General features: G+C 50.3%; 1 protein-coding gene across 4 annotated transcripts in view; it reads left to right on the top strand.

The window, feature by feature from the left end:
• AAK1 (AP2 associated kinase 1) overlaps nt 1-26,314 on the top strand; it is a 55,493-nt gene that overhangs the window by 5,274 nt on the left and 23,905 nt on the right. For all 4 annotated transcript variants that reach the window (XM_077191730.1, XM_077191728.1, XM_077191729.1 and 1 more), the window contains exons 3-9: nt 13,819-13,937; nt 15,507-15,615; nt 17,859-18,001; nt 21,181-21,302; nt 22,648-22,729; nt 24,297-24,429; nt 25,360-25,463. In XM_077191730.1, coding sequence (XP_077047845.1) covers nt 13,819-13,937; nt 15,507-15,615; nt 17,859-18,001; nt 21,181-21,302; nt 22,648-22,729; nt 24,297-24,429; nt 25,360-25,463 — 812 coding nt within the window. The remainder of the gene's footprint in view (nt 1-13,818; nt 13,938-15,506; nt 15,616-17,858; nt 18,002-21,180; nt 21,303-22,647; nt 22,730-24,296; nt 24,430-25,359; nt 25,464-26,314) is intronic.

The following is a 26,314-nucleotide window of genomic DNA, read 5'->3' as shown; positions in this document are numbered from 1 at the left end:
AGCTTGTCAGCAGCTCGAGGAGAGCAGGTGGGAAGTTACAAATGTGCTGAAGACAAGCTGGAATCCACTCTGCATTTAGCACTTCTTGCCTTCCCAGCTGACCCACCTGCATTAATCATGGCTAACAAGGGGTCAGCCCTGGCTGGGTGCTGCACACTCGTGTTGGGGCTGGGAGCTGCTTCCCTTGAAGGTGACTTTATTCAGGGTAGATGTTCTGGGCAGGCTGAGGCTGTGCCCGTTGGGAAGGCAGTGTGCCAGCTGCAGGGCTGGTGCTGCTTCTCTGGAAAGTCACAACCAATTTGCCTTCTCTTGTGCTAAGTGTTTACTTGTGTTCTGCATGTGGAAGGAGACAGGAAGTCTCTGAGGAGAACATGCCATGAGCAGAATTGGTTTATGGAGGAGTTATCTGCTGATAACAAGAGGTGACTGAGTGAGTTTCCCAGGAAGGGGTGCTGCCTTCCTTGGGTGGGGGAAGCACAGGCTGTCCTTGTGCTGGAAACAAACCTGCTTGCATCAGATACTGGCTGCTGTGCTTCTTGAGAGCAGGAACAATACTGACAGTGATTTACAAGCACAAGGAGAAGATTTGGAAAGGCTCAAGTGAGGCACTGCAAGGTAATTCTCATTTGTGGCTTTTTGTCATTATGGAAACTTTCTCCTTTTGTAGGAGGTCCAGGAATTGCCACTAAATGAAATGAAGGTTATTGTTAGCTGCCCTGAGTGTGATGCAGCAGAGTGAAACAGAGGGGAGCTGCTGCAGCTCCTCTAATGCCAGGAGCTCTCCCTACCCAGAGAATCTGAGCCTTGGCACAGCCTGTGGATGTGTCCTTCCACCCCTTTTAGGGCTGCTGGGAGCTCAGATAGGGAGGTGAAGCAATGCAGAGCATGTGTGGCCAAGTCAGGAGTTGATCTGTGCCCTTCCAGACTGGGTGCTTGAATTGCAGTCTGTGTTTCCTCGCTGTGGTTTCACTGGAGCTCCTGGCACACGGGTGATTTGGGTGTGAATTCACACTTGCTCTGTGGCAGAACCCCTGCTGACACCAGGACCCTGGGCCATGTGTTGCAGGATTGGATTAAAGACATTTCTGGAACAAGATGCTCATAGCATCTGGTTTGCTTCATGATTTTGCAGAAAGAAATTACGTACCAGTGACGGGTGATCTCATAGATTAAAAATAAAAAAAGCCATCAGCAGCTGAGTTCCCTGAGCAGGGATTTGCGTGTGCATCCCCTCACAGCTGAGCTGGGAGCTGCCTGGTGCTGTGATGAGGGCAGGTAGAGCTGATCTCCATTCACTGTTAGTCACACTGCAGTTTCCCTTCACATGGGCCTGTGGTAGGGGGCCCCAGAATGTGCCTGTGTGAGCCTGGAGCAATCTGACAAGCTGTTCTCGAGGGTGTGAGGAGAGCAAAATGCAAGATCTTCTGGGGCTCTCTAATTGCACAGCTGTTGTTCAGATATCATCTTCGCTTGTTTCTCCTTCTGCAAGCACAACGATGCTTGCAGGGCTGATGTGTGCTTTTGCTGCACAAGTGGCAGCAGTGAAATAAACTCAGGCTTGTCTCAAGATGTGCAGAATGCTCCATGAGGACACGATGTGCCTGGTTCCTGTGGCTGTCACTGAACATCAGTCTCTCTCCAAGGACCAGAGCAAGCAGGAGGAGCCCTTGCTTTGGTGTGTTATATGTGTTTTTGTGACTCCACTGCTATCCCAGGTCCTGGAGGGGTGCTCTTCAGGTGTTCATGAGAGTGATGCAAAATGTGCACTTCCAGAGCGGTTTGAAATTCTTAAAAGGAACACAAGAAATCAGTGCTGATGTGAGAAGCACAGAAATTAAGACCTTTTGCCTTCTGTGCCTTCTCTGCATGACCTACCTGCTAATTCAGTGTTACCTCAGTTACCTGTTGTGACCCTCTGGAGGATTAATGGCTTCTGGCTTGGGCCACAAAGACCTCTCTGGCTCTGAGCTGCTGCTTGTGAGGAGGGAGCTGGATCGATGGGAGAGGCTCCCTTATGGCCACAGGAAGGTTCTTGGTGGCTGCTGCTGGCCCAGGGCTCTGCTCCAATGACTCTTCATGACCTTTGGCAAGGAGTGTGTGACACCAGGGGTATGCAGGTGGCTGCTGGCATGGGCAATACCCTGAGATTGGCAAAGGAAACACTCTCTGCAGTTGGAAGGATCTGTGGCAGCACCTGTGTGTGTGCAGGGACTCAGGTGCTGCCACCCTTGCCTTTTCACCCAGCTGCTGGGATCCTGCTGGTTGCCATGTTTGTGGCTTTGATTGGCTGTGTTTGTAAGGAAATGAAGAAATGCATCCCAGGGCCCTGAGGTGGGGTGGCAAGGGCTGGGAGGGAGGGCAGGACAGGCAGGTCACACTGTCCTGTCATCCTTGGGGACATTTCTGGGAAGAGCAAACCTGCTGAATGTCAGAGCCTTTCTTTCAGCCTTTACCTGTTGCTTCTGAGTCAGCAGATGTACTTGGAAATGTGAACATTTCACATGGAAACGTGAGCTTGGGAATGTGAAACCTGCTGTTTCTGTGCTGCACTGCCAGCTGCAGTTTGAAGTGCTGAGCTGTTCTGCAGAACACAGAGGCTCTGGGTGTGAGGTGTGCCCCAGCCTGTGCCCCTGTGCCCCAGCAGAGCAGACACACAGATGGTGCCAGGGATGCTTATCAAATTATTTCACAAATGAGAAGCTGGAGCCCATGAAGATGAAGCCATTTGATAAGGGCTGTGTAGCAGAGCAGGGACAGTCTTGTATTAAATGCAAATAGAACTCCTTGCCTGGTGTTTTAATCACAGGGTCATTAATATTCATGTCACCATAGTACCCAGGAACTTTTATCATGGACCTGGGCCCCGTGTCACATAGTGCAAATACAGAACAAAGCCTGTCCCTGCTCCTTGGGGATTCCTGGCCCTTCCCTTGGTACCAGAGCACACTGGTGTGCTGCTGCTGCTCTGCCTGTTCAGAGAGGGTGTGAGGAACAGGCAGCTGTGGTGGTTGGTACAGCTCATCATGGTGTGAGAGCTGACACACAGCAGCTTCTGGAGACTGGCATTATTCAGAGACCACAGAAACACAGACTCAGCCTTGCTCACCCAGCCTTCAGCAGCACATGTGACAGGATTAAATGTATTGGACTTTTAAAAAATTAAAATGATGCTAGTTTTGAAGGGGGACAGGTGGTTGTTTTCTACCTTTTGCTTTTGTTTTAAACTTAACTTAAAAGAAGGCCTTTGAAAGTTTTTCTGCAACTGATGCATTTAGTGATATATTTATTATTTAAGTTGGGATATAAATAAGTAAAGCAGATATTTAAGTTCATTTGAACTGATGGATTCAATCCCCAGTGGTTCCAGGCTTGGTGAGTAACAGTCACAAGACTGCAGGTTCTGGACCCCTGCAACTTTTCCTGTTCCTAGACTTCTGACAAATGAACAGACAAATAGTTTGTGCCTCTCCCTCTTCACCTGTGCACGTGTGGAAATCTCAAAGCCCTGTTTCATGTAGAGCTGCTATTTTTTCCCATTGAATGCTGAATGATGGATCCTTTGTGCTCCTGGCTGTGCCTGGGGCTGCCCGGTGGGATGGTGGATACCTCTCTGCATGCCTGGCGTGTACTCAGGAGTTGCCAGGTTCACTGCTGTCTCTGGGGCTGGATTGGCATCTGCCTGCAGAGGAATGGGATGTGTCCTTCAGCTGTGCTGCCCTGTTACTCAGGGGGGTGGCACTCGGTGGCCCAGGGCTACCTGTGAGCTGTAGGTATCTGCCCTTCCTGGAGAGGTGAGCCATGCATTCCTGGGGCTGAGCAGAGGAAGCCTCCATGGGCTGCTGTGCAGCTCTGGCAGGATCCTGTGGGCTGTGAGCTCAGGCTCTTCCTGGCATGTGTGGAGTTGTGCCCAGGAGCCCGTCCGGGTGCTGCCTGAGGAACCAGGATTCCTGAACGCCTGACTTGTGTGTTGCTGTCAGCTGTCCTAGGATCCTTGCATAATTGCTTCCCAAATGGGCTGTGCTGTTTCCATGACACCTCTCCACGGCCTGCTCTGCCTGGCCCTTGCAGCCAGCCCAGTGAGTCCCAGCCCTTCATCCTGCTTTCTCCCTGCTCTCTGCTTGGCTGGTTTTGCTTTTTGCTCTGCTCTCCTGATGTGATTCACGGCTTCCTTGCCTTTCCAGGGAAGCTCTTGAGCTGCCTGCAGTTGCTGCAGCTTCTTGCTGGCTTTGCAGTTCCAGCCGTGTTGGCTCAGCCCGTCATGCTCCACAGCATGTTGATGCCAGTGCTAATTTCACTTGGAGATGAACAAGGGCTCAGATGCTATTAGCAGCTGCTGGGAATAATAGCAGCTGAAATGTGCTTTTTAAAGGGCTGACTGGTAACTAAACAAATGATTCTTTTAAATTTTTTTTTAAGCCGTGAGTTATTCATGACCCATTAATTTTTATTTTTTTTCGGGCTTACAGTGGAAGTTCAGGGACTAAAATTGTTACAATAGAGAGGGACTGAGCCTGCCTTGCCAAGTAATCTATTTGGAGGCAGCGTGTCCTGCTGCATAGTAATAAAACACTGTTCTATCAGCTTTGGGTTTGCAAGTGTGCCTGTTGGGGAGTCATGGAGTGGATGCACAGGGCTGTGCACAGAGCACATGCCCAGCAAATCCCCCCACGTGAACACCTAAACGTGCTTCCTGCTGTGGCAGCCAGCACGGGGCCAGAGCCTCCAGTGAGCTGCTGTTTGTTGTGAAATTGCTGTCACAAATACTGCAAACACTGGGAGACTTCAATGCCCCTGACTTGGGGTGTCTGGGCTGCTCTGGGAGTGCCAGGCTCCTGCTGCCCTTGGACTGGAGCTTCTGACAGCAGTGTGGCTTTAATGCACAGCCTGGATCTTGCCCAGTGATTATTTTAGGCTTCTAAAATGCTGCTGCATGGCAGAGATTAATTTCCTTCCCCTCCTTTCTCTGCTGTGTTGTGATTTACAGCTTCCTGTTTGTCCTTCTCCATGGGCCTGGCAGGGAGTTGCAGGAGGATTGTGTGGGGAGTGAGGTCTGTAATGAGTTGGGGTCCTGAAACATGCAAAGAAACGAAGCTGGGTGGTTTTAAAGCAGCCCCAGAGAAGTGACAAGAGGCAGTTATGCTTTTCCCGTGCTGTCCATGCAGTGAAAATGCCTGTGACTGTTTAATTATTTTGTGTCTGTTTGTGGTTTGAGCATCACAGCTGATAGACTGAATGTTCACTGCCAAAACTGCCACAATCCCTGGACAGCCAGTCTTGCTCTCCTGGAATCAGGAGAGGCAGAGGCTGTGCTGGTGTTGTGGGGGTTTCTGGCTGTATTATTTTGCACAGTTCAGGCGCTCCTGGCTGGGGCTGCCACACCAACATTAACCGTGGTGATGTGTCCTGCCTATTTAAAAGGAGAGGGTGGAGCTTGTAAATCTAAATCTGTCCTGTCATGGCCTAGATATTGCAGCAGTGACATTAAGCAAGGGCCCTATAATTATGTTGGTAATATTGGATAATCACATTAGGATTCTCAGCTATGGTAAATCTGTGCAGGGCTGACTGTGGCCCTGCTTTCCCCTGGCTGAGAGTGACCCATGAACTCTGTGTGAGCTTAAGCCTTTGTTTTACCTGGGGAGAAGTCCTCTGCTCAGATGTGCTGGGTGTTCTGTTAGAGTTTTCCTGGTGGTATTTAAAGGCTAAAGCTTAAGCAGTGCTGGAGCTGGAAGAGCTGCAGCTTTCTGGGGCTGGATGGGAAGGGTTTGTGATCAGCAGGGCTTTGCCTGGGCTGTTCTGCTCCCTTGGCATCAGACCTTTGCCCTGGTGATGGGTGCTGTCTGATGGACTCTGGAGGAATCTTTGAAGCTGGTTCTTTAGGTTTTTTCCCTTTTTCCTCCCGCCTCCCACTGAGTCCCAGCTGCATTTTGTGTGGGCAGGTGCTGGGCTTTCCGTGCCTGGGGAGCTCACGCAGCCTCAGGCTGGCTCAGGGGCTTCTGCTGGCCAGCCTGGGCTCCTCTGCTTGCTGCTTCTGTGCAGATGGACTTTGTGCAGGCCAGATTCTTCCCAGCTCGAAGGGAATGTGTGGGGAATTCTGGCTGCTTGAAATGGTGACTATTGGAAGGACAGGGCCCAGCTTTGGGAGCTGTGGGGCTGACGTGTGTTTCTCTTCATGCACCATGAAGCAGTGAGTGTTTACCTGCCCTGCTCAGAGCTGCTGCTGCTGTGAGTATGGACTGGGTGAGCACAGGATCCACCTCAGGTTCCCAGCACTGCTTTCCTCTGGCAGCAGGATGAAGGCTGGGAAGCCCCAGCATTTGCTAGGAAAAAACAAGCTGAGCACATTGCTCTGCAGGGAGGGAAGGGGAGCTGGTGGTTTGCCCAGCAAAGCTTGAGTATTCTTCAGGAGTTTGTCCTGTGCCAGGAGGATTCTGTCTTTGGCTGGCTTGACACACAACCTGTGTCTGTGTCCCTTGTGTTTCTTGCACTAAAGTATCATCACTAGAACCACTCACAAAATAGCTGCGTGTCCTGTACGTTCACTTTAGCTCTGAGCTCTCCTGACTTCTTACAGTTGTAACTGTTACAGTCTTCTGTAGAATATGTTCACTATTAAATTCCTGATCTTGTTGCAAAAATACATTTTGAGCTCATTTTCCATTTGGGGAGATGCAGGATTCAGCTTATTCTCCTGATACTGTGCACGTTTCAGGTTTCCTGTCATGAAATACTAGATGTCCTCGCTGCTTTATCTAGGTGCTATCTACTTTCCCTGCAGTTCTGGAGCTCTGATTGCCTCCTACAGCCAATTAAAATGGTCAGAACAGGGCTGAAATTTGAGTTACTGTGACCATTGCTCCTTCCACAGACGAAGCTCTTTCAGCTGGAGTTAGTGGTGTGCCCTTTCTTTTTTGCCCTCAAGATAAAACTCAAATGTTCAGACTATTTAATTGGCGGTTGTTGTTTCAAGATCTGATCTGATAAGTTTCCCAGAGCTGTTCTATCTCCACTCCAGGATGAAACCTTTTCAAGTGCTGTTTAGGGGCATGGAAACAGCCCAAAGGAGCAGATGAAGCCACAGCTGAAAGCTCAGTGAACCACCCAGATTTTTGTTTGGTTTTAGTGTGTTTGACTCTCTGTTCAGGTGAGTATGGTCGGGTCAGGCACTGAGAGCTCCTTGAAATTCTGTTCTGGGAGATGCTGGGACAGGCCTGAAGCAGTCCCTTCACCTTGGCACTGTTATGCTTAGATAAGTAAAGGGACTTAAGCTTTACTTAGTTGGTTTTTGTTGTATTGTTATTTCCTTTGAGGTAGAAAGTCTGGGCTGAGAGGGGCCCTGTTTAGTTTAGTGTTATTATCTGCTCTTCTCAGCTGGGGAGGCTGCTGGCAGACACGAGGGTTTGTTCTGTTCTGGTTCAGAACTGGACTCTGGTTTATAACACACATGTACACAAACACATGCACTGTTTACAGACATTTGGGTGCAGTAAGAGCAGGAGATCCACGTTCAGGCCCTCCTGGAGCAGAGCCTGCTGCTGCTGTTGTGTGTGTGGTGTGTCCTGAGTGTCACCTCTGTCCCCACTGCCACCTTCAGTGCAGGTACCCCTGACCCCTGTGGGTTTGTGTGACAGACACACCCTGGCAGTGCTTTGTGCTTCAGTGTGCTGACTGTTGACACAGTTTACCCCAGGTGCAGAAAATCCTGTTTTTTTTAGCCTGGGTTATGGGGAGCAAACACTGGTTTTATCTTTATTTTATCTGTGTACTCCTGAGAGGTGATGCAAGCCTGTGCCTTGGGACAGACTGTGTGTTTTCTGTGCCTGCAGCTTGAGGGTGAATAATCTTCACTTATATGGCTAGAAAATGGCATGTAAATACCCCACTGTAAGCAGAGGATTATGGAATTGGGTGGCAGAGTGAGTCACAGGCACTAATTAAATCCCAAAGCCCAAGTGTCGTGTCTCTCCAACATGTAGTACTAAAACAACAAAATGCAAGCACAAAGGAGAGCATTAGTACAACCACACTGCTTTGAGTCCTCCAGCCCTGTGGTGCTGGATCATCTGGGAACGAGTGGAGAGCATCCTTCCAGGGGGAAAGGTGGGGTACAGCTGCCCTGGCATGTGGGGAGAACTTGGGGTTGAAATCAGAGGAGATTTTGGAGAGACCTGGTGGTGACAGGATGACAGCAGCCAGGAATAAATTGGTGCAGAGCACGTGGGGAGTGTGAGGAGAGCGGTGGAAGAACAGCTCAGAGCAGGTGCTGGGAGGGACTGTGGGCAGTGCCAGTCCTGCCAGAGGGGCTGGCTCAGGTGCAATCCTTTGTGCTTCAGGGAAACCTCCACAGGGTTTCTCCCTGTGGGTGACACGTTCTGCCATGGCCAGGGTGTCAGGAGAGGGGAGCCTTCAGTCCCATCCTGTTGGGATCACTTGTTGCTGTCTCTCAGCAGGAGATGCTGTGGTTTGGGGGTCAGCTCTGGGCTGGAGCCACCCGGAGGTGCAGATTTTGCTTTCTGGAGCCAGGCTGCAGAGCCCCTGTGGGAGAGGAGGTCTGGAGGAGCAGGGCCTGCAGCTCACCCTGCTGCTCTCAGTGGTGTTGGCAAACTGACCCAAATGTTCTCTGGTCAAGTTCTAAGTTTTTTGCCCTTCTCTGTTAATCTTTTCCTACCCCAGTAACATCCTTTTTAACAGCATGGCTTGAAAAGCAGAGAAATTACTTGCAAATTGCTCGTGTTTCTGACTGTCTCCATCCAAAGGAAGGAGGAGCAGAGATAATGTTCCAGGTTGAACTCAGTAAATCATGGATTGTACCAGTGTTGTCTTCCCTTCCTTTGGTATTTTCGTGATGTTGGCTATTACAGCCCTAATGCAAAGTCTGCCTCATTACTGTGCCTTCTGAATTATGCCTCAGATGACTTTCAAAACAAAATGAGGCAGTTGTATTTTCCTGTAAAGATGTTAATGCTGACACACTGTGACTTGAAAGGTGTTGCAGATGCTTCATAAAGCAGAAAAAGCAATGTGCAGTGATCCTGTTCATTCCAACCCCTCGTTCTGGATCACACAGAACACTCCACAGTGCTGCCTCTGGTTTGTGGGCACATTTAGGAATAACAAGGAATAATGCTGGAACAGAAAGCTTAATTTGGAGTGAAATATCCTGTCCTGGAAACAAAGAGCTCCGAAGTGGCATAAAAGTGGGGAAAATGGGATTTGAAATGGTGTGTTTTCAGCAGGTGTGTGCAGCAGGACCCTCCTGCTGGGCAGTGGGAGAGTGGAATAAAGGCAGCAGAAAGAATACATTGGTGCAGATTAATAGCCACAAAAATAGCACTGTAATCCTGATGCAAATCATGGGGAGCTATTATTGAAATAAAAAGCCCATATTAAAATGCAGCAGCAAATATTTACTTGTGTGGAGGGTCACAGCAGAGCGTGGCACGAGGCAGGGTCAGTGGGGCTGCTTCCCTTGGCTCTCCTCCCTGGCCCTGCTGGGTTTGTGGGGCTCTGGTGCTTTTTGTAGGAGCTGCTGGGGAGTCTCTGCAGGCTCCTGCTGGGTCCCAGTGCCTCTTCCAGCACTCACAGGAAGGCTTTGTTGGGGTCCCTGCAGCTCAGCTGCTCAGAGCATCACAGGGCACATGGATCTCTGGAAAAGATGCCCAAAACCATTGGTGCTTTGGGATCAAGAATCACATCACAGAATGATTTGGGTTGAAAGGAGTGACTACTGTGTGTACACAACTTGGGGAAAAGCTGTTTTCTTTTTTAATGACTGTATGTGCTCCAGTTAGAGGAGCCAGAGGTGCAGGATGGCTTGCTCAGGACAGCAGCAGAGAGAAAATGGTTCAGGTGGTGCTGCCCAGTGATGGGTGATGTGCAGTGTCTGTGTGACAGCTGCTTGTGGCTGTGGCTGGGGGGAAACCTCATCACTGAGTGTTTTAGTAAAGCTTTGGGCATGGTGAGCTGGAAACACCCCGTGCAAGGGAGTCACCCTGGTTTTCCTGCAGCTGCACCACAGCATCCTGACTGGGGGGAGAAAACAAAACCTGAGCGGGCCTGCCCTTGTACTTGGGAAGGTAAGTGCTGAGGAAGTTCTTGTGGCTGGTGAGATAAGGCAAAATATGACATAATTCTTGATGGATAAGGATCAGTGAGTATTGGAACTGTGCAAATGGAGTGCCTTTGTGCCTGGTTCAGCAGAGCACTTAAATTAAGTGCCTGCTGGTACAGCTGGAGCTTAAAATGCCTGGCTGGCTGTCCCTGGAGGCTGAATGTTCCTGGGGCAGTTCTGGGGACATCTGAGCAGCACTTGGCTTCCCCTCAGTGCTGGGGCACAGTGGGGTGTGCATGCAGAGCATGGAGGGGGATCAGGGGGTGCCCTGCAGCAGCAGTGCTGGGCTGTGTGCATGCACTGCACTCAGGGATCAGCTGCAGCAGCAGTGTTGGGCTGTGGGCATGCACTGTGAGGAGTTGTGCATCCTGCTGAAATTACAGAAGGGCTGAAAACACAAGCACCAGAGCTGGCAGCTGGCCAGTGCCCTGACACAAACCTGCATGGAAAATTGCTCTGGCATCTCTATTGACTGGAGATAATTGGAACTTCCCAGTATTTTTTCAGCTTATCCTAAAGCCTTTTAGCAAGAACAACAGTCAGGCAGCAGTGTGTAGCTTGATAACCATGTTTCCGTGCACTTGAGGGAGGCCTAAAACACCAAAGAGACCCAAAAAAAATTTCCCCAGAGAGACCCCTGTATCTGGTGGTGGCTCTGAGCTGATGGTGATCCCAGTGCTGGCTGTGTGCTGCCTGCTCAACAATATTCATATGTCCTAAGGGTGAACACAGAAATAGCTTCCCACGTTTTAGAATGGGTATTTTAGCTTTTGCTGGCTGGTGTGAGATGAGAGTTGAATTTCCTTCAGACCCTCAAATCAGAGGCACATGTGCAGGGGAATTCTGTCCTCTGAGGTGACTCTCAGGCTCAGCTCTTGCTCCTGTCCCTTCTGGCACTCGCAGGTCTCTGGATTTATTTCCTCTGTTGCAGCCGAAGCCTGCGCTGGTCCCGTGCCTTTGCTTTCCCCACGTGCACTGGCAAAGAGGCTTTAGCACAGGGAGGTGGGGATGTTCCTGGTGCCTGGAGTACTTTGAGCTGTGCCTGAGCGTGGCCCAGCCTCCCTGGCACGTGCAGCACAGCTCCTGAGCCGACCTTGGCTGCTCAGATCCCAGGGGACCATCTTTGCTGTTGTCTTGCTGCTCTCTGAGAAGGAAACGGTCCTGTAATGTGCAGCTGGCAGGGCTCCATCATAATTGCTTGTAAATTTGTCTTTGATCTGTTTCCTTTCAACTTTACCAGGATTTAGCCAAGTTGGGGATTGGACTGGAATAATGAGGGAGAAATTGGTTGTGGTCTGGAGCTCTGGAGGCTGAGGAGGCGCTGGTGGTGGTGTAGATGTGCAGTGGGCAAGGAGGAAGGGTTAGGCAGCTGTCAGCAGTCAAAAGATAAGGTAAATGTATTTTTGATGTATTTTTGCTGCTCAGCTCGTGTTTGTTTCTGCTGAGCACAGCACTGTAAACAGAGATCCCCTATCCTGCTGGCCAGAGCTGGGAAAGGGGAACTGAGCCCTGGGGTGGAGCTGTTATTAACAAAACCAAAACTGAGACTGTAATCAACTTTGAAAAAGCAACTCTTTGGGGGTTATTTTGTTTTGGGTGGGATTTTTCTTTAGTTGTTTTTTTTTTCCCTAGTATTTTTCTGAGATCCGTGGAAATACTGTATTATTATATTATATTATATTATATTATATTATATTATATTATATTATATTATATTATATTATATTATATTATATTATATTATATATATAATATTATATTATATACAGTATTATATAAATACTGTATTATTATTACTGTATATTGGAAATACAGAAATTTAAACAAAAAAAGGATTCCAAGCCTGATCTCTCCAATGATTCTGAAAAATATGAGGTGGTAGCAAAGTAGGGTTTGGGAAAATTATGTTGGTTATGGTCCCTTATTTCTTCCTGGCTCCATTGTGGGTTATAAGAGGGGGAAGGAAAATCAGGGCAAGGCTGTGTTACTCTTTTCCACAGGCACCCTTTGGGCTGCAGATTCACAGCGGGATGTGCAGATTTGCTCTCCAAAAACGAGACAAATGTGGCTGGGGAGAACAATGAGGCTGCTGCTGTGGGTTCAGGAGCTCCTAAAAACGCCTTGTAATTTGAGATCCTCAACTTGAAGCAGCTTTGGGGAGAGTCAGGGTTATTTTTGGGTCTGAATCGAGCACTTTGCACTGAGGCCCCTCCAGAGCTGCACGGGGGCTTGAGCAGCTGTGGCTGCTGCATGCCAGGGCCATGGCCCACTTGGCTCACTCTGAGTGTCCATTTTGCAGCCTGGCTGTAGTTTTCAGGACCTTTAATTGAAGTCTTGATGATGATTATATTTTGTTGTGGGGGGGCAGGGAGGAGCAGTCATTTTTGGTTTGTTTCTTCTTCCTGTCCCATCTTTCTGCTGTGTAAAACTGGGGTTGACCTGCCAGGAGAGGTTCCTGCTGAGCACCGTGCTGGCAGGTGAGGTACCTGCCAGGTGTGTGTAACTCCTGTGGAGGAAGGAGCTGTAATGTCATAAAAAGCATTGAAAACAAGCAGGGAGGCTTGTGCATTACACACAGCAGTGTTGTCTGGCCATTTGCTGCTTTTCATTCTTTCCTGTCAGTAAACTTCACCCGAGCGTGGCTTTGTTTGTCATGGATGGGTGCAAGTGCTGGATAACCCTGAGCACAAACACATCTGGAGCTGTGTGTGCTGGGCCCTGCTGCTTTCTGGCACCCTGTGAAGAAAAGGGGAATTCTTTGGGGTGTGAATTGGGTTCTGTAGTGTGTACCTGCTGCTCCCCTTGTAGTGGGGCTTCTGGAGACACATAAATCACCCCTGGGCTGGGCCTTTATGATGAGTCCTTGGACATGAAGGAATTTGTGTAAGGTGCTGCTGGGCTGTGGCATCAGCAGTGTCACTGTGCCTCCCTTTTCACCAGTGTGCAGCACTGGTGGCTGCTGGATCTGTGCCACATCTGTGCCCAAATCCATCCCATCTCCAGAGCCAGGTGTGAAACTTCTGGTGCCTCTACCCCTCCATCCTCCTTCAGCTCCTATTTCTGCCAGGACTGCAAATGCAAACCTGTGTGTTTGGATGGAGAGCTGACAGAGATTAAAGGCTTTCATCTGAAACAAGTCAATTTATCCTGGGAATCCTGACTTTACCAATAGCAATGACCACAGAATGAATTGTGGGTTTTTCCCTTGTTCTTCTGTCCCGATTTAAAAGCATTAACATCAAACTGCATGTGGGAGATGTTTCTTCTGCTTCTTGCACAAATCAGCTTTGTAATGTAACTGAGATGCTTCAAAGTTGCAGAGCCTTTTAAGTTTAGGCCTTTGGTGGTTCAGTGGGTGATCTGTAGCTCTGATTTCTGTCCAAGGCAGTATTGCTGTCCTTCAGCTTTCTTCTTCATAATGGGAATTAATGGAGCAACGAGGGAGTGTCTGGCAGGAGCAGGAGCTGGTGTAATTGCTTGTTTTTATGGAGATGTTAAGTGTTGACTTGGTTGCCATTAATTGAAGATTGCCCCCTTGGATCCCTGTGAGTCCCTGGGATAAGTGTCCAGGCACAAAAGGAGCATTTCCACTGTGGAGGGTGGGAGCTGCTCGGTGCCCCCTGCCCCTGCTGCACCCCCTGGCAGGGACAGGGCTGGCAGCAGAGAGGTTTCTGGTCAATGAGCAGGTGCTCTTGTGTCCTGCACAGGTGGCTTTGCAATCGTGTTCCTGGTGAGGACGAGCAATGGGGTGAAGTGTGCCCTGAAGAGGATGTATGTCAATAACGAGTACGACCTGCAGGTCTGCAAGAGGGAGATCCAGATCATGGTGAGTGCCTGCCCTGGGCAGGAGCCTGGGCACCTTCTGCTCGTGGGTTCTGTGCCATCAGCTCACAAACCCTGCCTTCTCCTAGCAAAAATGCCTTTTGTGTGGGAAATCCTCACCTCTGGAGTGTGTGAAAATCTAATATTGAACTATTTCAAAAGTTCCTGTTCAGGGGACAAGGAAAATCTGAAAAACCCAGGGAATGCCAGGAAAAGGAGGGGAGAACGGCATGGTTTATTGGGAAAAGGAAGGGCAGGAGATGTGAGCATGGCTGGGGTTTTGGAATTCAGTCTCACAATCTTGAGATCTCAAGACCTCAGCCTTTTAAACTTGATGAGAAAAGGCTGATGATTCTGGTATCTCTGAACTGCAATCAGTGCATGAATGGCAGACCTCCATCCTGAGATAAATCTGTATCACAGCATCTTCTAATCCTGGGTTGGGATGAAGGTTATCTCTGCATCACTGAGGGTGGTAGATTAAAGCAGTATTTGTGGGGTAGCTGCTGCCAGGGCTTTTGAAATGTAAAGTGTTTGTAATAAGCTCTGGGATGTTTCTCCAGATTATTGGGCACAAGGATTTATATGATGGAATAGCTATTTTTAATAGCTGTTTCAAACTTAGCTTCCCTAAACAAAGCCAAAATGGAGATGATCCAAATAGATTTGCCTAATCTTGTTTGCAGCATGGTAAACGTGGAAGTGCCACTTTTGAAGTTGTATTCAAAGATACTGATAAGAATTGAGAGCAGCTGCCAGGTGGGGAAGGAAATATAAAATCCTCATTTTGTGAGTTTACCACACGAGGTGCAGGTTTGGGGTGGATGTCAGAAACTCCTACAATTCTGTGTGTGATTCCTGCAGTAGCTTTAAATGAGGTTAATACCTTTTAAGTGAGCTGCTGCAGTTTGTGATAGTGCAGGGAAGCTTTGGGCTACGTGGGAAAAGGTGAGATTAGATCTCACATTACAGCTTGTTTACTTGGGGTTCACTTGCTGCTGCCTTCTCTTGTCTGCCTGTCTTTGGTGCCTTTGCAATGGTGGTTAGTGGAAAGTGAGGGTGGGGCTGCTCCATGGTGAGGATGGGGCTGGTCCATGGTGAGGATGGGGCTGGTCCATGGTGAGGATGGGGCTGCTCCATGGGTGATTTTGGCTGGTCCATGGGTACATTGATTTTGGCTGGTCCATGGGTACATTGATTTTGGCTGGTCCATGGGTACATTGATTTTGGCTGGTCCATGGTGAGGATGGGGCTGGTCCATGGGTGATTTTGGCTGGTAGATGGGGCTGGTCCATGGGTGATTTTGGTTGGTCCAGGGGTACATTTGGCTGATCCATGGGTGATTTTGGCTGGTAGATGGGGCTGGTCCATGGGTACATTTGGCTGGTCCATGGGTGATTTTGGCTGGTCCATGGGTACATTGATTTTGGCTGGTCCATGGGTGATTTTGGCTGGTCCATGGGTACATTGATTTTGGCTGGTCCATGGTGTGGATGGGGCTGGTCCAGGGGTACCTTTGGCTGGTCCAGGGGTACATTTGGCTGTTGCACGTGTCCATTTGTCTGTCTTGCAGCGGGATCTGTCTGGCCACAAGAACATTGTGGGCTACATCGACTCCAGCATCAACTCCGTCAGCAGTGGGGATGTGTGGGAGGTGCTGATCCTCATGGACTTCTGCCGGGGTGAGTGGGGCTGGGCAGGGGGGGTTTGTCCTTCTGTGCCTGCAGGGGCCTTGCACATCCTCCTTTGGAAGCAGGAGCTGTCCCTGAGCTGGGCAAAGCCAGGACTAGGGCTGTGCTGACTCTGCCCCTGGGATTGGGGCCATCCTTGCTGCTGCCCAGGGTACCCCTGGACCCCTCTGTTGGGAAGGAGAACCCTCAAATACATCTTGCTGTTGTCTTTAGAATGCTCCACACAAGAAATGGCTCCTCTTAAAGCAGTCAGGAATGTAATTTTTCTTCACTTTAATCTCATTGCAAGCTTTGTTCCACATCAGCCTGGCCTAGGATTGTTCTGGAAGAAGCAGGACATGGATAATGGGAGGCCAAAAAGCATTCCTCTTACCTCTGACCTTTTTGCTTGGCTGTGTGTAGCCAGACAGGCTGTTCCATCTGTCCCAAAGCTTTGATCTTTGTGGCTGGGATGTGGTGTTTGGAACATGATGCATGTGCTGGGCTCAAGTTCTGTCTTCTCGCAGAAGAGTGTTCAGCAAAAATAATGCTTTGGCCAGGTGACTTCAGGAGCCTGTGGCTGGTTTGGGTGGTGGCAGCTGATGGAAATGGGTATTTTTGGGCCTGTCTGGTTTGAATTCAAAAGCATTATAGCATTTACACACGTGTAGATGTGTGTGAACAGGCCCAGTGCAGGCTTCTGCTCTGCCACGTCCTCTTTGCTGCTTTGTTTGCTGCAGGAGTCTGGCCTGCCTTGCCCTGGGTTGTTTGCTGGTGAGAGGAGGAACTTTTTGGGCAGTTTTGCTGAAGGAATCACCCATAATATCTCTTAAAGCTTCAAGCTGCTGCTGTTAGCAGTGCTGGCAAATCCCTGCTCAGCCCCATGTGCAGAGCCCAGTGTGAGGGAGGTACAAACCTGACTCTCCACAGGCACCCCCAGCTGCAGGACCCACATTTTGGGCTGATGAATAAAGCCCATCTTTCTGAGGAGTTTCCTTCCATCTGGAGGGAGGTGGCTTTCCTCACGTGGCAGCCCTCCCCCTGCAATGCTTGTTACACACTGATTTTCCCTTGTTACTTTCCTTTTGTGGCCAGCAGTTTCCAAACCAAATCAGTGCCTTTGTGTGCAGAACTGCATTCATTTTGGGTGTAAAATGTTCACAGCTGTAGTATTCATTAAACTGAGCTTTTCTTTCCTACCACGAAAGTTTTCCAGCACTTGTGATGTGGAATGATGCAGTCCTGCTTCACCAGAGCTTCAGAAAGGAGCTTTTCTCTCTGTCTAGGGCATTTAGAGGAGAAAAAACCCTCAGGATTGTTTTGGAAAGGCCTTGACAGCAACAAAACCCCAAAGCTGAGACAAATCCAGGGCTCGTTCATGAAAACTTGCTTTTGTTTGTCCAGAGTTTCCCTTGTTACAGATGGATTTTTAATTCTTTGCAGCCAAGCCACTTAACCTGTGGGTTTTCTGAGTGTCTCCCTTCCTCCCTCCTCTTGCTTACATGAGGCAGACTAATCTGTGGACTGTGGGTGCCCCAAATCCAGCCTTTTATTCCTCTAGTCAGACAAAAGAAATCCTATTTGGAAGAAAAATAAGAAAATTAGTCCAGAGCTCAGTGTCACTGCTGTGGTGTGGAGACCCCAGGACTCAGTGTCCCTGCTGTGGTTTGGGATGGTCACAGCTCTGTCCCTGCTGTGGTTTGGGATGGTCACAGCTCCCTGTCCCTGCTCTGATTTGTCACCCCACCCCTCCCTGTCCCTGCTGTGATTTGGGATGGTCACAGCTCTGTCCCTGCTGTGGTTTGGGATGGTCACAGCTCTGTCCCTGCTGTGATGTGGGATGGTCACAGCTCTGTCCCTGCTGTGGTTTGGGATGGTCACAGCTCACTGTCCCTGCTGTGGTTTGGGATGGTCAGAGCTCCCTGTCCCTGCTGTGGTTTGGGATGGTCACAGCTCCCTGTCCCTGCTGTGGTTTGGGATGGTCACAGCTCCCTGTCCCTGCTGTGGTTTGGGATGGTCACAGCTCACTGTCCCTGCTGTGGTTTGGGGTGGTCACAGCTCTGTCCCTGCTGTGGTTTGGGATGGTCACAGCTCCCTGTCCCTGCTGTGGTTTGGGGTGGTCACAGCTCCCTGTCCCTGCTGTGATTTGTCACCCCACCCCTCCCTGTCCCTGCTGTGGTTTGGGGTGGTCACAGCTCCCTGTCCCTGCTCTGATTTGTCACCCCACCCTCCCTGTCCTGCTCTGTGTCCTGCAGGGGGGCAGGTGGTGAACCTGATGAACCAGCGCCTGCAGAGCGGCTTCACCGAGAGCGAGGTCCTGCAGATCTTCTGCGACACCTGCGAGGCCGTGGCCAGGCTGCACCAGTGCAAGACCCCCATCATCCACAGGGACCTGAAGGTGAGCTGTGGCCCCAGGGTGCAGCAGGGAGCTGCTGGCATCCTCCTGCCTGTCTGCCAGCTGCCCACGCTGTGCTGCTCCTGCTGGTAATGAGGGAAAGTGGGCACAGGCACACCTCTCTGCTGGGAGATTAAAAAAGAAATGAGCCTCTCACTGCTGCTTACCATATGTTTGCCATCTATAGATCTACTTAAACACAAATGTTTGTGAATAATTGTGGCTTGCACACGTGCCAGAATGTACCTGATGAATTATTCACAGTGGCCTGAAACTTATTTGAGATAGCTCACAGAATTGTTTCCAGATTAAAAGGAGCTGCTTCAGAAGTGTTGGCCTTGGGGCAGGAATCCTTAGGAGCTTTTGAAAGTGGCCTCTGGAGCTCTGACCATGAAAGTGTGTTGTAAAGCTCTGTGTGCTGAGCTGGGCCAGCTTGGGGAAAATCCCACAAACAAAAAGATGTTTCCCTTTGCTCTCAAGGAGCTGGAATGAAACACTCAGCCAGGGAGGAGGCTGCCGTGTGCATTTGAAATTTAGATGTGCTTAGTGGGGCAGGTTCTATTTTCAGAGCCCTCACAGATGTTTGTTTGTGCCACTGGCCATGGTTTTACATGCCACGTGTACCAAGGAGAGCCAGGTAGAGCAGGGGAGAACCTCCTCAGGGTCTGATGTGCTGTGGCATGTCTGAAATGACAGTGGAGCCACTCTCAGTCAGTTTGGGCACAGGAGCAGCTCTGTGTCTGTTCCCAGGGGTGATCTCTTACCATTAGGCCTGGATTGAAGGCTGTGAGGTCTGTGGGCAGCTTGCGGGAGTTTGTCGAGGTCAGGAAAGCAGGGTGAGGACCAGGAGCCTCCCAGCTGACATTAACCCTGCCCTCACCTTTGTGGTGAGCCCCTGGGGGGTTAATACAGAGCAAACTCAGTGTGTTGCAGGGGAGTAAATCTGGGACATGTGTGCTGGATTAGTGAGTTGCTCTTGGTGTAACTTTCTGCCTGAGTTGCAGCTGGAATGGGCTCTTGGGGCTGGTGTCCAGCCCTCTGCTGCCTGCCTAGGCCAGGCCAGGTTTTGCAAGGCCTGACTCCGGGTAAGCTGTGCCCAGAGTAAGGCTTGGCTCTTCTCTGCTTGGAGGCGTTTTCTGCTTGGGTAGTGAATTGTTTCTGTCATGGGGACCTCTGGGGATCTAAGCACGAGCACTGAATTAATATTTACATATATTTTGTCTTTATTTGTGTTAAAATGTAATATTGTCAAGGGGCAGTTGCAAAGCCAAGAGAGATGAAGGGCCAGAGAGGTTTAGTACAAGTTCTGTGTGTAAGGAAGAACCTGTAGATGTTTTCTTGGGGTGAATATCACCCTGCTGAAGAGGGGGCAGCTGTTGGCTTTGCAGGCAGCTGGGGCCCTGGAGCCCTTTTCTGCCTTGCAGCTCTTTGGTGCTGCTCTGGAGCTGGAGGCTGTGAATGAGCTCTCAGCCATTCACACAAGTGCAGCTGGAGGAGCCTCAGTGGCCCCTGGCTCTGATTTTGAATTAACCCAGAGGCTTTGCCTGAAGCAGAGCAGCCTCCTGTTGGCACAGTCCCCAGCTGGTGGGAGGTGACCAGCAGCTGGGGACAGCAGCCTTTCCCCAGCATTTCTGTAGGCAAGGGGACATGGCCCTGTGAGTGAGGATCCTGTGTCACCCCTGGCTGTGCTCGGGGCTGCAGCTTTCTGAGTGTTTCACCAGAAGAAGGCACCTTCATTCTCCTTTTAAAGCCACTTTTCTCTGGCCTGGCAGTGGTAGCAGCAATTCCTTTTGCTGTGTTTATTTTTTCCTCCTCCTGGCATTTGCTGATCAGACCTGGTTGCTGGATGGTCCCGTGCTGATGCCTGACCAACCTTTCAGGGTGTCTGAGTGGGAAATCAGCCTGCTCAGGCAGATGGAGTGGGAGGACTCCTGGGGAGATGCTGGAGGAGTGCAGGGAGCAGGGAATAACAGGGCCAGTGTTGCTGTGCTGGGGAGAACATCTGTGTGCAGTGCTTGATTCAGAGCAGATGGATGGCACAGGGGAAGGGGCGTGTTTAACCCTTGGTTTCCAGCCAGCCTTCTCCCCCTCAGCTGCTCTAATTTGGCTGCGTTTTCTGATGCTTAAAATGCTGACTCCTTCTTTTTCTTTCCTTCTTGTAAAGACCATCCTTGACGGGGAGCTCTGCTTCCAAAGGGTTTTGTTAGCAAACGCTTATGTGGTGATTTTTTATTTATTTTGAGCTCTATGAGCAGCATGTTTTATCTCGTTGTTGTATCTGAGCATTTGACACTGATTGAAGATAAAGACATGAAAAATGGTGTGTTCCCTCCAGAGAACATGCTGTTAGTGCTGCTGCACAGATGAGGAGCTGGAGCACAGGGATGCTCTGCCAAAGCAAAGATCTGAGCACAGGGTTTCACGCATTTAAAGTCAGTGTTGGAACAGGCAATTTCCTTAGGTGGGTGCAAGGTAGAGTTTTGTTAATGCACAGGAGGAGGTTTCTGCTGGTTTCATTTGTTTCTGTTGCCTGATTGAAGGTGCCAAATCGTATTTGAAAGAAAGGGGTCTCAGCAGCCTGGGGGAGCCTCTGCAGCTACAGCCCCTGTTCAGGGCCTGTGGGCACCCAGCAGACTCTGAGAACCAAGCAAATCAATGTGAGCATCAGCTGAGGTTTGTTTTGAGTGAGACCCTCAGGGACAGGTAAGATGCAGGCAAAGACCTGGAGATGTGTTTTAATTTCATGAAGATGGAAGTGTGTGTGCCTGCCCCATGGACTGTGAGGAGTTACAGCCCTTGGTAAATCTGGGGCAGCTTGGATCTCCTGTCCTCAGTTCAGGTGCCAGAGCAGGGCCACAGTAGCTCAGGAACCTTGAGCTCCAAAGGCACTGGGACACTGAAGTCTTGCAAGAGGCAGGGAAATGTGCCTGCAGGAGGAGAAGGGAGGGGTGGCAGGATGGAAGGCAGTGTTGTAGCTGTGCCTCCATGATTTGATGTCTATTTTAGGAGATGTGACAGTTTTGATGCCTGTTTTCTTTGCTGTCACTTTTAGACTTCAGTGTCAGATATGTCTGATATCTCTTCAGGCACTTAAAACCTTGACTCATCTGAAAAAAAAAAAAAGCCAAACCCTGAATATTTTTTTGTCTGAGTGATTCTGTGTCTGTCTGTGATGCTCCCAGGTTGAAAACATCCTGCTGCATGACCGTGGCCACTACGTGCTGTGTGACTTTGGGAGTGCTACCAACAAATTCCAGAACCCTCAGACAGAGGGGGTGAACGCAGTTGAGGAGGAGATCAAGAAGTAAGTGTGCTTTTCCTTTCCAGCCCGCTGTGATGGTGTCTGAAGGGTGCTTTTCCCTTGTGCTGGGCTGGTTGTGCTCAGCAGATTGCCTGTGCTGCATGGCAGTGGCTGCTGCTGCAGGTGAGCGGGTGCCCGGGGCAAGGTGAGACAATAAATTGAGTTGATGTCATTGCTTTGGAGCTGAGGTTAATGCAGAGCAGCAGCCCCTCCTCGGCGAGGCAGTGACCTGTTCTGTCCTGAGCAGGGTCAGGCTCTCTGTCCTTCATCTGTCTTGGCTTCTCTGAGCTCCAGGCTGGGCTGGCACGGTCCCATCCTGGCTGAGCTCCGCTCCCCACGGCTCTGGGCACTGACTGGGGCTGATCTGGGCAGTGCCAGCCCCTGGAGGGGTCCAGTCCAGCTCCTCCCCCTGCCCCAGCACTGCCAGCTGTCCTGGCAGCATCCCTGGTGCCCCTTGGTGCTTTTTAAAAGGGCTTCACCTGCAGGTCAGTGAGCCCTGGGCCAGGGGTGCAGCACACTCCAGGTCCTTGGCCTTGCTTTAGTTCTAACACCATCACTGCTGCAGACTGGCCACTCCTGTTGATCCAGTTAAAAATGGCTACAGATGCCTCTTTTTTTGTTGGGATTCAGCTACACCTGCCTGGATTTCCTGGGTTTGTTTGAATGGAGTTTTCAGAGTGCTCCTAATCCAGCCTTGCAGTCCCCCTGGAGTGCCCTACTTGTACACCTAAGCCTACAAAACCTTTGCCTTTGGCAGTGCTTTCCTGTGCTCAGGGCAAGCAGCAGTGACAGACCTGCTGGCAGGAAATCTCATCAGAGGAGCCTCATCATCTGTGGAGCAGTTTCCAGCTTTCCTGTTGGTTGTGATCTCTCAAGATGAGGCAGATTCTCACTGTGGTTTGAGGTACACAGTGACCCATCCCTTGCCACAGTGGCTCTGAGCAGGACTCCTGGTGTGGAAATGTAATTTTTGGGAGCCCCATATCCAGTTACAATCTCTGTAATACAGCTGGGCACAGCCCTGCAGTGAGGGCATTGCAGAGGACATTCGATTACTGACCTTGTTAATGCTTTGAATCCTTGAATGTTTCTGTTCTTAAAATGACTGCACATTTTGTGGTGAATTCTGTGCTTTAGGGAGGATTGTGGTTACTTCCCAGGGCAGTTTGAGGGGTGTTTTACTGTTTGAGGTGTGTAGCAGGTGATGCTGTTTAGAACATTTTTCCAATAGGTATCTTTAGCATCTCTTTCCTTAAAATGAATAAGGAAAAAGTGAATTTTGAGTTGTTTGGGAGTGTGACAAAGCTGCTACCCCCCTTTTGAACCCCTGACCCACCTTCCCCTGCAGGTACACGACGTTGTCCTACAGAGCCCCAGAGATGGTGAACCTGTACAGTGGCAAACTCATCACTACAAAGGCAGACATTTGGGTAAGTCTGGGACCCCTGGGCATCCTTTCACTGCCAGGGCAGGGAGACAGGGCTGGCCTGCTTTTCTGGGAGCCTGGGCAGTTCCTGAAGGCACAGTTCCTCTGATGATGTGTCTGATGGGTTCCTGCTGCAGCAGATGTGTGTGCTCCTCCTGCGTGCTTTGAATTTAGAGATGGATCAAACTCCAGGGCTGAATGGGGCAAACCTGATTTTACATCATAAGAGTTAAACCAGAAAGTTCAATGGCCCTGCCCCAGCAGCAGCAGCGTGCAGATCTGTGTAACACAGGGCTGAGGTGTCAGCCTGGCCAGAGGCCAAACTCTGCACTGTTTCTGGTGATCAGGGCAATCCTGCCATGCTCTTCCTTCGTGCTGGGAACAGAATCCAGCTGTGCTGGAATCCATTCCTGCCTCACCTGGTCCCCTTTGGTGGGACACACGTGAGGAAGAGTCTGTGCTCTTTGGAGTGGCAGTTCAGCACCTGTGTTTAAAGGTGTTTAAAATGCTAACTGGGAGCTTGTTTTGTGTTTTTGGAAGCCCTGATCTGGGAGGTAGCATGGTAGAAGCAGAGAGTTTTGATCTATGTTCAATAGTTCTGCATCTGCAAGAGGGAGAATTGCTGGTGAGACATCTGCTGGAAGTGCCCTCAGTGAGCAGCTCCTGTGGTGGGAGCAGGTTGAACCAGGGGTCAGCCCTGGACTGGGCAGGGTCACGGGCCTGCAGGTCACAGCTGTGCCCGTGGGAAAGGACAGGGCCCCAAGGCAGCCAGAGCAGAACCAGGATCTGCTTGAGGAGATCCAAAGGCTCTGCTCTTCCTGGCAGGGCTGGAGCTGTGTTCCAGTGACACTTGGAGCATGTCCAGAGCAGGGTATGGTGCTGGGGCCTCAGCTTCCAGGCCTGCTCCAGTGCTTGTCCTGCTGGGAACCTCCCTCTTCCTGAAATCTTACTGAGGTTGTTTTAAGCCAGCCTGCAGTTTCATTGTGAAATCCTGTGACAAAAAGAGATGAGCTGATGGGGAGTTTCTTAGGATTAGGAAATGTTTCCTGCTCCCCCCTCTGAGGTGGTGGGAGTGTTTCATAATTAGCCCTTTGTGCAAAAACAGTTTTAATTTGCAATGGGTGGTGGTTCTTGGTGCCAAAAGCAGCGTGGCAGTGGAGGGAAGGGTGGCAGAACCTGGCAGCCTGCAGAATGAGCTGTACTTCCCTGGCATTTATTTATAGCAGCTGAAAGGTTGTTTGGACTTAATCTTGGAAACAGTTTGGGTTTCTCTTTGTCACAATGGATGTATTAATGGTGATGGTTGCCGTTTATTTGTGCTGTTGCTTTGCTCTTTGCTCCCAGTGTGTGGCAGAAAGGCTTTGCCTGTTCACTGACACTCGGGGTCGTGTGATGATGAGCAATCCCCCAGAGCAGTCTGACAGAGGAGAGCTCTGCCTGTGCTCATCTCCCCCTGCAGCTGAGCCTGTCCCAGGTCCCTCAGAGGGTGCTGGGGCAGGCCTGACAGCATTAGGAGCCCGGACCCTGCCGTGCTCCGCCTGGTGAATCCCTGCCCTGTTCTCTCTCTGCAGGCCCTGGGCTGTTTGCTGTACAAGCTGTGCTACTTCACCTTGCCCTTTGGGGAGAGCCAGGTGGCCATTTGTGATGGCAACTTCACCATCCCAGACAACTCCAGGCACTCCCAGGACATGCACTGCCTCATCCGTGAGTGTCTGCAGGGCTCTGCTCCTGCACCCTGCCCCAGACTGGGAGCTCTCTGCTTTCCAGGGCTTTCCTGCACACAGGGGAGGTTACAGGGATCTTGGGCTGCTTTAGGAGATCACTTGGAGTGATCAGGACGGAGATTTCAGTCTGGCCAGGCTGGAGTGAGCTCGGTGGAAGGGCAGCAGCACACACAGCTGTTTGGTGTGAGCCCTGCAGGAGCTTGCACAATCAGCCCTTGGTGCAGAAATGTATTTCTGCTGTAATAAATCTGTTTGGATAAGGAACTGAAAAGACCACAGGGACTTAGGCTAGTGATAAGAATTCATCTCCTGTGAACTGGGAAACAGAACTGAAATGATTTATAAATATCCCACTGACTGGAGTGCATGTGTAATTAAGTGTACAATGCACTACTCTTGGCAAAGCTGGGGCAGCTCTCTTGTTTCCAGCACAGCTTTTGATTTTTTGCCTTTCCCTAGCCACAGCCTTGACTCACACAGGGTTGGATGTGTTTGCAGAGCAGGCTGGTATTTTCTTTGCTGCTGCTGTGGGCTGTCTGCAGTGGTGCCTGTGGCTGCCCTGTCTCCCTGCCCTGCTGGCACTCCAGCATCATCAACCCTTTGTGCTTCACCTGGAAGTGCCCAGTCCCACCCAGTGCTGTTCCCTGGCCAGGCAGCCTTTCCCCTCCCTGCCCCAGAGCCCACCCAGTGCCACCCCTGCCATGGCAGGGACACCTCTCAGTGTCCCAGGTGACCCCAGCCTGGCCTTAGACACTCCCAGGGCTCCAGGAGCAGCAGCCCCAGCTCCTCTGGGCACCTCTGCCAGGGCTCCCCACCCTCAGCACAGACAATTCCTGTGTTGTGTCCAGTGTGATGTGCTGCCCTCTCTGTGGTCCTGCTGCTCTGATCTCTGCATCTCCATCTCTTCAAGGGTACATGCTCGAGCCAGACCCTGATAAGAGGCCTGACATTTATCAGGTCTCCTACTTTGCATTCAAGCTGGCCAAGAAGGACTGCCCAGTGCAGAATGTCCAGGTGAGCAGGGGGTGGCCTGAGGGGCAGCTGATGGACACTGAGCATTTGCCCCTGTCCTCTTGGTTGTTCCCCAGTCCTGTAATCAGGAGGGTCTTGTTTGTAACAGCACAGTTTGGTCTGGATTTTTGTGTCAGAAATCAGGGTGTCTCATTCTGTTTGTCCCTGATTTACCTCCTCACCCAGTCACCAGTGTGAGGCCAACCAAGAGATCTTGTGCATGTGAACATGGAAAATTAGGCCATGCTTGGGAAAGCAATTTGATTTCCAGGCACTCTGATCATAGCATGTGTAATTTGGCCTGCACTTGGGTTTGAGCAGCAGTTCTGGGACTTGGCATTTGAACTGCATCAGCATCAGCCCTTACACAACCATCTGCCCCTTCCTGGTGTGTCTTCAGAGACTTCAGCTGGAAAATGCAGTGGACAATTATTTTCTTACATTGTTATGGACACTGTGACAGGCATTTTATGATGTTGTTTTATCATGAATAGAAATCAGGGCTTTTCCCCCATGTTCAGGTGCTTATTTATGGTCTTTCTGAATAAGAGGTAGTTTGGGTTCTATTATGCCTGTGTTTTTATAGCATCATTAATAAATTTTGTCACTACTGTCCCCTGGTTGTCTTTTAAACCCAACTTGTGCTGTGGAGCTTTGTGTTCATATTCCATGTTCAGTGGTCAAAGAGCTGAGCCCTCTTTTCTTCCCCCCAGACTCCTGTCTCCCATGACTTAAAACCTTGTGGTGTTTGTTATGTGTCCCCTTGAGGAGTAATTGCTTTGGGAATCCCCAGATCTCTCTGTTTTATTGTGATGTTTTTGCACATTATTTCTGACTCTGTTTTCTGCCCTCAA

Source organism: Agelaius phoeniceus, chromosome 30 (assembly GCF_051311805.1).
Source record: "Agelaius phoeniceus isolate bAgePho1 chromosome 30, bAgePho1.hap1, whole genome shotgun sequence".
Lineage (NCBI taxonomy): Eukaryota > Metazoa > Chordata > Aves > Passeriformes > Icteridae > Agelaius > Agelaius phoeniceus.
The sequence above is the reverse complement of the archived record's forward strand: the minus strand, read 5'-3'. Positions and strand labels throughout refer to the sequence as shown.